General features: G+C 47.5%; 1 protein-coding gene across 1 annotated transcript in view; it reads left to right on the top strand.

Annotated features, from left to right (window-relative positions):
- Positions 1–12,698, top strand: part of LOC126267486 (uncharacterized) — a 319,130-nt gene that overhangs the window by 82,671 nt on the left and 223,761 nt on the right. Inside the window, exon 3 of the mRNA XM_049972770.1 lies at positions 7,226–7,369. Within this exon, the coding sequence (XP_049828727.1) occupies positions 7,226–7,369 (144 nt within the window). The remainder of the gene's footprint in view (positions 1–7,225; positions 7,370–12,698) is intronic.

Raw genomic sequence — 12,698 nt, 5'->3', positions numbered from 1 at the left:
CAATAGAAGAAAGTTTGATCGGATGACTCCTGTTCCACACTGTTGCCAACTTTTGGGCGTGCTTAAGTCCAAAGAGTGAAACATGACGGGGTTCAGTGATGAATTCGGTAGCTACATCGTGCTATTCCATTGGCCCCATAGGTACTCTGCAAGGTCGGGTTACTATCCAGGACTGTGACCATTTGGATTAAGTCCATCCCTTGGTGCATTTTTGTCTCCCAATGGTGATGCGTTCCAAGATGACCGGGCCCTTGTTCACACAGCTCGTATCGTCCAGGACTGACTTTATCACCACGAGGATGAATTGTCGCCTTTCCCATGGCCAGCACAGTCACCAGATCTCAATGTTAGTTAGCATTTGTGGTTTACTTTGAAAAGAAGAGGGTGTGATCGCTACCAAACTCCATCATCGATACCTCAAATTGCCACTAGTTTGCGGTAAGAGTGATACGATTCCCTCTAAAACCATACAGGACCTGTATTTATCCATTCTGTGTCAACTGGATGCTGTTTTACAAGCCAACAGTTGTACTGTATCGTATTAGGCATGGTAATGTCCTGTGTTTTTGGTGTTTCCGTATTTTTGTCTACCCCCTGTGGTCGCATTTGTGGTACCGTCCTGCAATCAAGGCGGATCAGAATGTTCACAGCCGGAACAACCACGAAATTCTTGTGTCGCTTCCTCGCATTAGCATTATCGAGCTCCAGAAATGGAGCCACCCGAGTACTCCGCAGTTCCTGAGAGTTGCACTACTCCCCTACTAGTACAACATAGACGGGACTGTACTGCACCTGGCCGACATCTGTATCACAAGTACATCCCCTCGCATTGTTGCAAAAAAAAAAAAGGTTTACGTGGTCTAGCTATTATGTCCCCTCGCATTGTTGCGTGGTCTAGCTATTATAGTACACACTGAACACAATTGCGATGTTGTAACACTGATACGAACTCAGGTCGTATCTGTTGATATGAGTGGCCGAGAGGTTGATCAATATGATCAATAGATACAGTGAAGCTTAGACCTAGCGCTCAGCCACTCCCCCCCCCCCCCCCCCCCCCGTGCCCCTCCACCTGATGCTGCATGAGGCCGGGAAATAAGGGAATGAGTGTGACGTGATGAAAGTATAAAGCAGCTCATTCCACAGGTATGTCCTAAATAAAGCCATCTAACTAGCCTATCGTAGCTCATAAATGACTGCACTTGACTGGCCACTCTAGAACAGTACAAAGGAGAACCGTCTTCCATAATGAATATATATATATATTTTTTAAAATCTGCCAGCCAATTTCGAATGCGCATATATATATATATATATATATATATTTGCCTTTCGTAGCTGCGCAATCCGTTGCATAGTGGAAATTCATTCAGGAAACAATCCCATGGCTATAGCTAAGCTACGTATCCATAACACCCTTTCCTCCAGGAATGCTAGTCCCGCAAGGTAGGCAGGAGAATTTCTGTGAAGTGTGGAAGGCTGATGAGGTATTGGCGGAAATGAAGCTGTGAGGATGGGCGGTGGTGAGTCGTACTTGGATAGTTCACAAGCAGACCATCTGGCAACGAGATTTTTGAAGCTTTTTATATTCATGGTACGTCAAGTTTTGGATTCAAATATTAATTCCACAAGTAGTACTACGCAACTCTCGCTATGGTGTTTTCGTTGGTTTTATTCTTTCGTTTAATTCGAATATCTACATCGTTTTACTAAAAATTCTCAAATGTATGCTACTTAACACATATAAGCTCTTCATTGTTTACGACAAATGCTGTTCTCCTTGTTTATAATTATATATTGCACGCAAAATTCTAGTTTCCATTGCAAACATAAATTGTTAATTATTGATATTTTCTGTAAGATTAACCAATTTGTAACCGTTTTACAATTTCAATCTTCTTCATGATCTATCCTCTATAAGAGTTCATACAGCAATGCCTGCTATACGTAATTAGGAACAAGATGTGCATTCTTGACAAAAATGATATATGTTTTAATGAGTATACGTGAATAATTTAAAAAAAATAAAACGAGGAAAAGACCATAGTAGAATTCGAACAAAGGGCTACGTTGCGTACCCAATTACAATCCCCCGATGCTATCGAAGATTGTTCTTAATTTAGTATGATTTTTTTTAACAACATTTCCATAGACCTCGATTTATGGAGCAACAAACTGTTGATTACACGGCAGTGTCAACCACACTATTTACAGCATGGATGACTAGTCAGTTTCATTCTGTGGCCTAGGGCTGCTGTCAGGATTATATCATTTATAAACCGAGTGACCCACACCACCATTTGAGAAGAACAACCTTAACTTCAGTAGATTATAGTTCATCGTAGATCTTCGAAGTAGACTTTCTCGAGAATGATTGAGAGTTGCAGCGTACTTCTTCGGGAACTGATATTTCAGTTCTGAATTTCAGCACCATAAAAAAAAAACTTAAATCCGCCCGAACAGGCCATGAAGGCCCAAAGGCACCGACCGGCCGCCGTGTTATCCTTAGCCCAGACGCGTCACTGGATGCGGATATGTAGGGACATGTGGTCAGCAAACCGCTCTCCCGGCGGTATGTCAGCTTACGAGACCGGAGCCGCTACTTCTCAATCAGGTAGCTCCTCAGTTTGCCTCACAAGGGCTGAGTGCACGCCGCTTGCCAACAGCGCTCGATAGAACGGATGGTCATCCATCCAAGTGCTAGCCCAGCCCGACAGCGGTGATATGACGGGAACCGGTGTTACCACTGCTGCAAGGCCCTTGGCCGTTTTAGCACCGTAAATATAAAAAATTACAAAGATCTGTTGCCGCATGGTCTCCCTGTCAGTCAGTCGAGCGATGCTCCTCCGTTGTTGTTGCACCTACGGTAAGGTACGGCACGCAAGCCTCCCCACCAACGGCAAGGTCCATGGTTAAAGGGGAGGGGGGGGGGATTATCAAAGTAATATACCTTAAATGTAGCAAAGTTAATAATTTCCAATCCTCTTCGCCACCTTCCTCTTTTGCACTTCAGTGCTGAGGCAACACACCTGTTCCGACATCACATAATCAGTTCCATCTTCTTTTCGGTAGCCCTACATCTCTTGTTCCTGAGGGCTCTGACTTCTTTACAATGACTGGAATTCTGTCTTCATCCATCCGCTTTTGGTGTTGTCTCCGGAACTGTGTTCTCCAATTTCTCATTTAAATTATAAATTCCCAATTCGGCGTGGATGTCATCATTTTTTGTGGTTCTTCCTTGAGTAATCTTTGACAGTTCTTAAAAAATGTCGTTTCTGCTAGCTGTATGTTATTTTTATCTCTGTTTCCCTCACTCCAGCTTTCGCCGCTAGAGAGCAGTACAGGTACTGTAATTGTTTTATAGAGTTTCAGTTTCGGGCTCTTTAAACTATATTTATATTTTGTTTATAGTACTACATGTATGTTAAATTTGTAGGTTTTTTATGTCTTCGTACACTCCTGGAAATGGAAAAAAGAACACATTGACACCGGTGTGTCAGACCCACCATACTTGCTCCGGACACTGCGAGAGGGCTGTACAAGCAATGATCACACGCACGGCACAGCGGACACACCAGGAACCGCGGTGTTGGCCGTCGAATGGCGCTAGCTGCGCAGCATTTGTGCACCGCCGCCGTCAGTGTCAGCCAGTTTGCCGTGGCATACGGAGCTCCATCGCAGTCTTTAACACTGGTAGCATGCCGCGACAGCGTGGACGTGAACCGTATGTGCAGTTGACGGACTTTGAGCGAGGGCGTATAGTGGGCATGCGGGAGGCCGGGTGGACGTACCGCCGAATTGCTCAACACGTGGGGCGTGAGGTCTCCACAGTACATCGATGTTGTCGCCAGTGGTCGGCGGAAGGTGCACGTGCCCGTCGACCTGGGACCGCACCGCAGCGACGCACGGATGCACGCCAAGACCGTAGGATCCTACACAGTGCCGTAGGGGACCGCACCGCCACTTCCCAGCAAATTAGAGACACTGTTGCTCCTGGGGTATCGGCGAGGACCATTCGCAACCGTCTCCATGAAGCTGGGCTACGGTCCCTTACACCGTTAGGCCGTCTTCCTCTCACGCCCCAACATCGTGCAGCCCGCCTCCAGTGGTGTCGCGACAGGCGTGAATGGAGGGACGAATGGAGACGTGTCGCCTTCAGCGATGAGAGTCGCTTTTGCCTTGGTGCCAATGATGGTCGTATGCATGTTTGGCTCCGTGCAGGTGAGCGCCACAATCAGGACTGCATACGACCGAGGCACACAGGGCCAACACCCGGCATCATGGTGTGGGGAGCGATCTCCTACACTGGCCGTACACCTCTGGTGATCGTCGAGGGGACACTGAATAGTGCACGGTACATCCAAACCGTCATCGAACCCATCGTTCTACCATTCCTAGACCGGCAAGGGAACTTGCTGTTCCAACAGGACAATGCACGTCCGCATGTATCCCGTGCCACCCAACGTGCTCTAGAAGGTGTAAGTCAACTACCCTGCCCAGCAAGATCTCCGGATCTGTCCCCCATTGAGCATGTTTGGGATTGGATGAAGCGTCGTCTCACGCGGTCTGCACGTCCAGCACGAACGCTGGTCCAACTGAGGCGCCAGGTGGAAATGGCATGGCAAGCCGTTCCACAGGACTACATCCAGCATCTCTACGATCGTCTCCATGGGAGAATAGCAGCCTGCATTGCTGCGAAAGGTGGATATACACTGTACTTGAGCCGACATTGTGCATGCTCTGTTGCCTGTGTCTATGTGCCTGTGGTTCTGTCAGTGTGATCATGTGATGTATCTGACCCCAGGAATGTGTCAATAAAGTTTCCCCTTCCTGGGACAATGAATTCACGGTGTTCTTATTTCAATTTCCAGGAGTGTATATGTCCAAACTTACGTTACTGACTAAGTAACTCAAGTACCTCGTTTCCGATAACAATCTTAGAGAGAACATGAAATTTTCCTTAGTGGGCCTCAACTTCTGTCTTATCAGTAGATACATTTATTTTATAATGTTATCATCTGCAAACACCATAGCATATGCACTATGTGATCAAAGGTATCTAGACACATCCAAACACATACGTTTTTCATATTAGGTGCATTGTGCCGCCACCTACTGCCTGGTACTCCATATGAGTGACTGCAGTATTCAGTAGACATCGTGAAAGAGCAGAATGGGGCACACCGCGGACCTCATGGACTTCGAACGTGGTCAGGTGATTGGGTGTCACTTGTGTCATACGTCTGTACGAGAGATTTCCATTACGCTAAACATCCATAGGTCCACTGTTTCCGATGTCATAGTGAAGTGGAAACGTGAAGGGACACGTAGGGCACAAAAGCGTACAGGCCGACCTTCTCTGTTGACTGACAGAGACCACCGACCGTTGAAGAGGCTCGTAATGTGTAATGGGCAGACGTCTATCCAGACCATCACACAGGAATTCCAAATCGCATTAGGATCCACTGCAAGTATTATGACAGTTAGGTAGGAGGTTAGAAAACTTGGATTTCAGTGTCGAGCGGCTGCTCATAAGCCACACATCACGCCGGTAAATGCCAAACGACGGATCGCTTGGTGTAAGGAGCGTAAATATTGGACCCGGTGTTCCAATGGCAGGTTGTGAGTATGGCGAATGCGTGGTTGATGTCATTTGCCAGCATGTGTAGTGCCATCAATAAAATTCGGAGGCGGTGGTGTTATGGTATGGTTGTGTTTTTTATGGAGGGGGCTTGCACCCCTTGTTATTTTGCGTGGCACCATCACACACTGATGTTTTAAGCACCATCTTTCTTCCCACTGTTGAACAGCAATACGGGAATGGCGATTGCATCTTTCAACACGATCGAGCACCTGTTCATAATGCACGACCTGTGGTGGAGTGGTTACATGACAATAACATTCTTGTAATGGAGTGGCCTGCACAGAGCCCTGACCTGAATCCTATTGAACACCTTTGGGATGTTTTGGAACCCCGACATCGTGGCAGGCCTCACCGACCGACATCGATACCTCTCCTCAGTGCAGCACTCCGTGAAGAATGGGCTACCATTTCCCAAGAAACCTTCCAGCACCAGGTATGCCTGCGAGAGTGGAAGCTGCCATCAAGGCTAAGGGTGGGACAACACCATATTGAATCCCAGCATTACCGATGGAGGGCGCCACGAACTTGTAAGTCATTTTCAGCCAGGTGTCCGGATACTTTTGATCACATAGTGTAGATGATATTTCCTTTTTAGCTGTATACCTTCATGGACTTTCTTATTACATTTTCTTATGAGATCTTCAGTACAGACATTAAAAAGACTTGGCAACATACTGCATCCCTGTCTGACATCTTGATTTACTATTATTCCGTTCGTATTTGAAGTTCCAGTACTTGATTGTCCTGGTGTCTTCAATATATGCATCTAATTACTTGCATGGGATGCACGGGATATATTCGCTTGTCCATTATTGTCCGCAGTCTATTTCTAATGACGGAGTCCAAAGCTTTTTCGAAATCAGTGAAAGCAATAAGTGTTTCTAAACTGACTTCTCGTCGTCTTTCTAAAATGGATGCCAAAAACATTATCGGTGCACGACCTTCCTTTGCACTTCTCCGAAACGTGTATGTTATTACTTTAAAATGACTTTATCATTTTTAGTAAGCTTTATAAACTGCATTCGTGAGACGTATACCCGTGTAATTCTCACATACATTTCTTCGGCTCTTTTTTCAAAAATAAAAATTAACTTCGGATGATTTTGAATGACCAGGAATTTTACAACATCGCCAGCATTCATTAAATAATTAGTTATCAATCGTTTGAGATACAACTGGTTTTGTATACATACTGTCCGAATTAGTTCTGTGGACACCACACGTTTTGAAACTCGCTGATTCAGTTATATAAAAAAGGGGCGATTTTATATTTTTACCCCCTGTCCGATAAATATGTGCAGATGCCTATGGCGCACACCTTTAGTACTAGATGATAAGGGTATCCTGTATATTATGTTACACGTTCTGCTCTTCTTTCAGTAGCGAAGGCTTTCTCGAAGTATGTTTTCTGGTTAAACTTTCGTTTTGTTCAATAATTTGTAAAGTACAGCGACAAGCGACAATAATCAATTGTTCTTTCCTAAAAACCGTTACTCCTGCAGTAGGTAAATATTCAGCTCTTTTTTCTGAGTCTGTTGTTTGTGAGCTGCGTTTGTGACGAGTGCAATTCGCCGTTTGCAGACCCAGAGTGCGGGCAGCTGCCAGACGAGGTGAACGCGACGTGGCCCACGGCGCAGTCGGAACTCGTGAGGACGACTTCGGTGGTGTGCATCGCCTACCTGGCCGTCGGCGCCGCCTGGGCTCTCCTCTCGCTGCCGCTGCTCGGTCAGTAGCTGCTCGCAGAACACCATTACTTGCTGGGGCTTTCACTGTCGGTACCGGCTTTCACTGATCAAAAGTATCTAAACACCTGTTGTGGAGTGAGTCCACACTTGGCCTTTATGACGGTCTCAGCTCTGCTCGGTAAACATTCCATTAATGAGGTGTGTGAATATCTGTGGCGGAAAGGGCAGCCTACTCTTCGGCAAGAGCCGAGGACGGAGTCGGCCGCTGTGGCCGAGCGGTTGTAGGTGCTTCAGTCCGGAACCGCGCTGCTGCTACGGTCGCAGGTTCGAATCCTGCCTCGGGCATGGATGTGTGTGCTGTCCTTAGGTTAGTTAAGTTTAAGTAGTTCTAAGTCTAGGTGACTGATGACCTCAATTGTTAAGTCCCACAATGCTCAGAGCCGAAGGATGGAAAAGGTAATGATGTTGAGCGCTTGGTTTGGTTGTTTTTGAGGAAGGAGACCAGACGGCGAGGTCATCGGTCTCATCGGATTAGGGAAGGACGGGGAAGGAAGTCGGCCGTGCCCTTTCAAAGGAACCATCTCGGCATTTGCCTAGAGCGATTTAGGGAAATCACGGAAAACCTAAGTCAGGATGGCCGGACGCGGGATTGAACCGTCGTCCTCCCGAATGCGAGTCCAGCGTCCAACCACGGCGCCGCCTCTGAGCGTTAAGGTCTGGTGCGAAACCGAAGTTCTAGCTCGTCCCACAGGCTACTCCGGGCAGGCTAGTCCTTTAAGGAATGTTACTGTGCACAAACCAGTGCCTCACAGATACTGCTTTATGACAGCGAGACCCAGGACAAGGATGGAACCGCGCGGGAGTAGCCGAGCTGTCAGAGGCGCTGCAGACATGGACTGTGGGGCTGGTTCCGTCGGATGTTCGAGTCCTCCGTCGGGCATGGGTGTGTGTGTTTGTCCTTGGGATAATTTAGGTTAAGTAGTGTGTAGGCTTAGGTTCAAATGGTTCAAATGGCTCTGAGCACTATGGGATTTAACGTCTGAGGTCATCAGTCTCCTAGAACTTAGCACTAATTAAATCTAACTCACCTAAGGACATCACACACATCCGTGCCAGAGGCAGGATTCGAACCTGCGACCGTAGCGGTCACGCGGTTCCAGACTGTAGCGCCTAGAACCGCTCGGCCACCCCGGCCAGATGTAAGCTTAGGGACTGCTGACCTTAGCAGTTAAGTCTCATAACATTTCACACACATTTGAACATTTGTTTTTTGACAAAGATCGGGTTTAATTTAAGAAAAACACGTGGAAGGATTGCCGAACTTGATGCGTCATCTATCATTCCCAAACAAATACTTTTACTGTATGAAGATAGTAACTAGTAACTGTTCCGAAAGAACTGATACCAATGATGACCATGCAGCTTCTCTAGAAAGAAATGATAATTAATCGAAACCCTCAGCTGCCAACAGGTGGTGTTGATATATATTCAGCTGTCCCCATTGAGGTATATCAACACCTGTTGGAAGCTGAGGATTTCGTTAATTATCATTTCTTTCTAGAGAAGCTGCATGGTCATCATTGGTATCTGTTCTTTAGGAACAATTACTCTCTTCACACAATTAAAGGCTACCTGACCATGGAACGTATTGTGTGCGAATGCGCACACTTTGCCCAAACTATTACGGGAATCGTCATCTTAGATGGCGCGAGTAATGAGTGAATGGACAAATATTCTTTAGGAACGTTACGAATGTAGGTTGTGGACAGTTGGGAATCTGGGTCTCACGGGAAGCGTGCAAGGGGTAAGTCCGTGCAGTCGCCCTACACTCTGTGCTCTCGGTGGCTCAGATGGATAGAACGTCTGCCATGTAAGCAGGAGATCCCAGGTTCAAGTCCCGGTCGGGGCACACATTTCCAGCTGCTCCCACTGAGGTACATTAACAACACCTGTTGCCAACTGAGGGTTTCGATTAATTATAAAATACTTTTATGCTGAAGCGTCAAAAAAATTGCTAAAGGCAGTCGTATTCGAATACAGATATAAAAACATGCAGAATACGTAGCTGCGGTCGGCAACACATACAAAAGACAACTAGTGTCTGGTGCGGTTGTGAGATCGATTACTGCTGCTACAGCCGCACATTATCAAAATTTAAGTGAGTGTGAACGTGGTTTTATAGCCATCGCACCAGATATGGAACACAACATCTCCGACAGAACGGTGAAGTGGGGATCGTCCCGTACGACTACACTCCTGGAAATGGAAAAAAGAACACATTGACACCGGTGTGTCAGACCCACCATACTTGCTCCGGAGACTGCGAGAGGGCTGTACAAGCAATGATCACACGCACGGCACAGCGGACACACCAGGAACCACGGTGTTGGCCGTCGAATGGCGCTAGCTGCGCAGCATTTGTGCACCGCCGCCGTCAGTGTCAGCCAGTTTGCCGTGGCATACGGAGCTCCATCGCAGTCTTTAACACTGGTAGCATGCCGCGACAGCGTGGACGTGAACCGCATGTGCAGTTGACGGACTTTGAGCGAGGGCGTATAGTGGGCATGCGGGAGGCCGGGTGGACGTACCGCCGAATTGCTCAACACGTGGGGCGTGAGGTGTCCACAGTACATCGATGGTGTCGCCAGTGGTCGGCGGAAGGTGCACTTGCCCGTCGACCTGGGACCGGACCGCAGCGACGCACGGATGCACGCCAAGACCGTAGGATCCTACGCAGTGCCTTAGGGGACCGCACCGCCACTTCCCAGCAAATTAGGGACACTGTTGCTCCTGGGGTATCGGCGAGGACCATTCGCAACCGTCTCCTTGAAGCTGGGCTACGGTCCCGCACACCGTTAGGCCGTCTTCCGCTCACGCCCCAACATCGTGCAGCCCGCCTCCAGTGGTGTCGCGACAGGCGTGAATGGAGGGACGAATGGAGACGTGTCGTCTTCAGCGATGAGAGTCGCTTCTGCCTTGGTGCCAATGATGGTCGTATGCGTGTTTGGCGCCATGCAGGTGAGCGCCACAATCAGGACTGCATACGACCGAGGCACACAGGGCCAACACCCGGCATCATGGTGTGAGGAGCGATCTCCTACACTGGCCGTACACGTCTGGTGATCGTCGAGTTGACACTGAATAGTGCACGGTACATCCAAACCGTCATCGAACCCATCGTTGTACCATTCCTAGACCGGCAAGGGAACTTGCTGTTCCAACAGGACAATGCACGTCCGCATGTATCCCGTGCTACACAACGTGCTGTAGAAGATGTAAGTCAACTACCCTGGCCAGCAAGATCTCCGGATCTGTCCCCCATTGAGCATGTTTGGGACTGGATGAAGCCTCGTCTCACGCGGTCTGCACGTCCAGCACGAACGCTGGTCCAACTGAGGCGCCAGGTGTAAATGGCATGGCAAGCCATTCCACAAGACTACATCCAGCATCTCTACGATCGTCTCCATGGGAGAATAGCAGCCTGCATTGCTGCGAAAGGTGGATATACACTGTACTAGTGCCGACATTGTGCATGCTCTGTTGCCTGTGTCTATGTGCCTGTGGTTCTGTCAGTGTAATCATGTGATGTATCTGACCCCAGGAATGTGTCAATAAAGTTTCCCCTTCCTGGGACAATGAATTCACGGTGTTCTTATTTCAATTTCCAGGAGTGTATTTTAATTGTGTACCTTTAATTTCGGGAATCCGGTAAAAGATGAAAACACCGACATCAATGAGGCCGAAAAAAGATCCTACAACAACGGAACCATCGAGGACTGAAGAGGTATGAGGGGTTCAACGTGACAAAAGTCCAACCCTTCCGCATATTACGGCAGATTTCAATGCTGGGCCATCAACAAGTGACAGCGTGCGAACCATTCAACGAAACATCAACGATATGTCATTCTCAACGGAGAGAAGTCTTCCGAAGTGCCGCCGGAGTGGATGCCTGCCTCGGGCATGGATGTGTGTGATGTCCTTAGGTTAGTTAGGTTTAAGTAGTTCTAAGTTCTAGGGGACTGATGACCTAAGAAGTTGAGTCCCATAGTGCTCAGAGCCATTTGAACCAACTGAATCTTCCGAAGTAAGAGTGATTTCAGGTGTGCCACAGGGGAGTGTTTTAGGACTGTTGTTATTCACAATATATATAAATGGCCTTGTGGATAACATCGCAAGTTCACTGAGGCTTTTTGCGGATGATGCTGCAGTATATCAAGAAGTTGTAACAATGGAAAATTGTACTGAAATGCAGGAGGATCTGCAACGAATTGACGCATGGAGCAGGGAGTGGCAATTGAATCTCAATGTAGACAAGTGTAATGTGCTGCTAATACATAGCAAGAAGGATCCTTTATCATTTAGCTACAATATAGCAGGTCAGCAACTGGAAGCAGTTGATTCCATAAATTATCTGCGAGTAGGCATTAGGAGTGATTTAAAATTGGAATGACTATATAAAATTAATCGTCGGTAAAGCAGACTCCAGATTGAGATTCATTGGAAGAATCCTAAGGAAATGCAGTCTGAAAACAAAGGAAGTGGGTTACAGTACACTGCTTGAATACTGCTCACCTACCCGTACCAGATAGCGTTGATAGAAGAGATAGAGAAGATCCAACGGAGAACACCGTGCTTCGTTATAGGATCATTTAGTAATATCGAAAGCGTTACGGAGATGATAAACTCCAGTGGAAGACTCTGCAAGAGAGATGCTCAGTAGCTCGGTACGGGCTTTTGTTGAAGTTTCGAGAACATACCTTCACCGACGGGTCAAGCAGTATATTGCTCTCTCCTATGTATATCTCGCGAAGAGACCATGAGGTTAAAGTCACAGAGAGGCATACCGACAGTCTTTCTTTCCACGAACAATATTAGACTCGAATAGAAGGGAGAACCGATAGAGGTACTCAAGGTACCTTTCGCCACACATCGTGAGGTGGCTTGCAGAGTGTGGATGTAGATGTAGATGTAGATATGGGCTTTCGGAGCCGGAGGCCCATTCGTGTACCCTTGATGACTGCACGACACAAAGCTTTATGCCTCACCAGGGCCCGTCAACACCGACATTGGAATGTTGATGACTGCAAACATGTTGCCTGGTCGGACGAGTCTCGTTCCAAATTGTATCGTGCGGATAGACGTGTAGGGGTATGAAGACAACCTCATGAATCCATGGACCCTGCATGTCAACAGGGGACTGTTCAAGCTGTTGGAGACTCTGTAATGGTGTGGGGCGTGTGTAGCTGGAGTGCTGTGGGACTCCTGATACGTCTAGATACGACTCTGACGGATGACACGTGCGTAAGCATCTTGTGTGTCCATTCTGTCCATTGTGCATTCCGACGGACTTGGACAATTCCAGCAGTACA

This window comes from Schistocerca gregaria, chromosome 4 (genome assembly GCF_023897955.1).
Source record: "Schistocerca gregaria isolate iqSchGreg1 chromosome 4, iqSchGreg1.2, whole genome shotgun sequence".
In the NCBI taxonomy this organism is placed as follows: domain Eukaryota; kingdom Metazoa; phylum Arthropoda; class Insecta; order Orthoptera; family Acrididae; genus Schistocerca; species Schistocerca gregaria.
The sequence above is the reverse complement of the archived record's forward strand: the minus strand, read 5'-3'. Positions and strand labels throughout refer to the sequence as shown.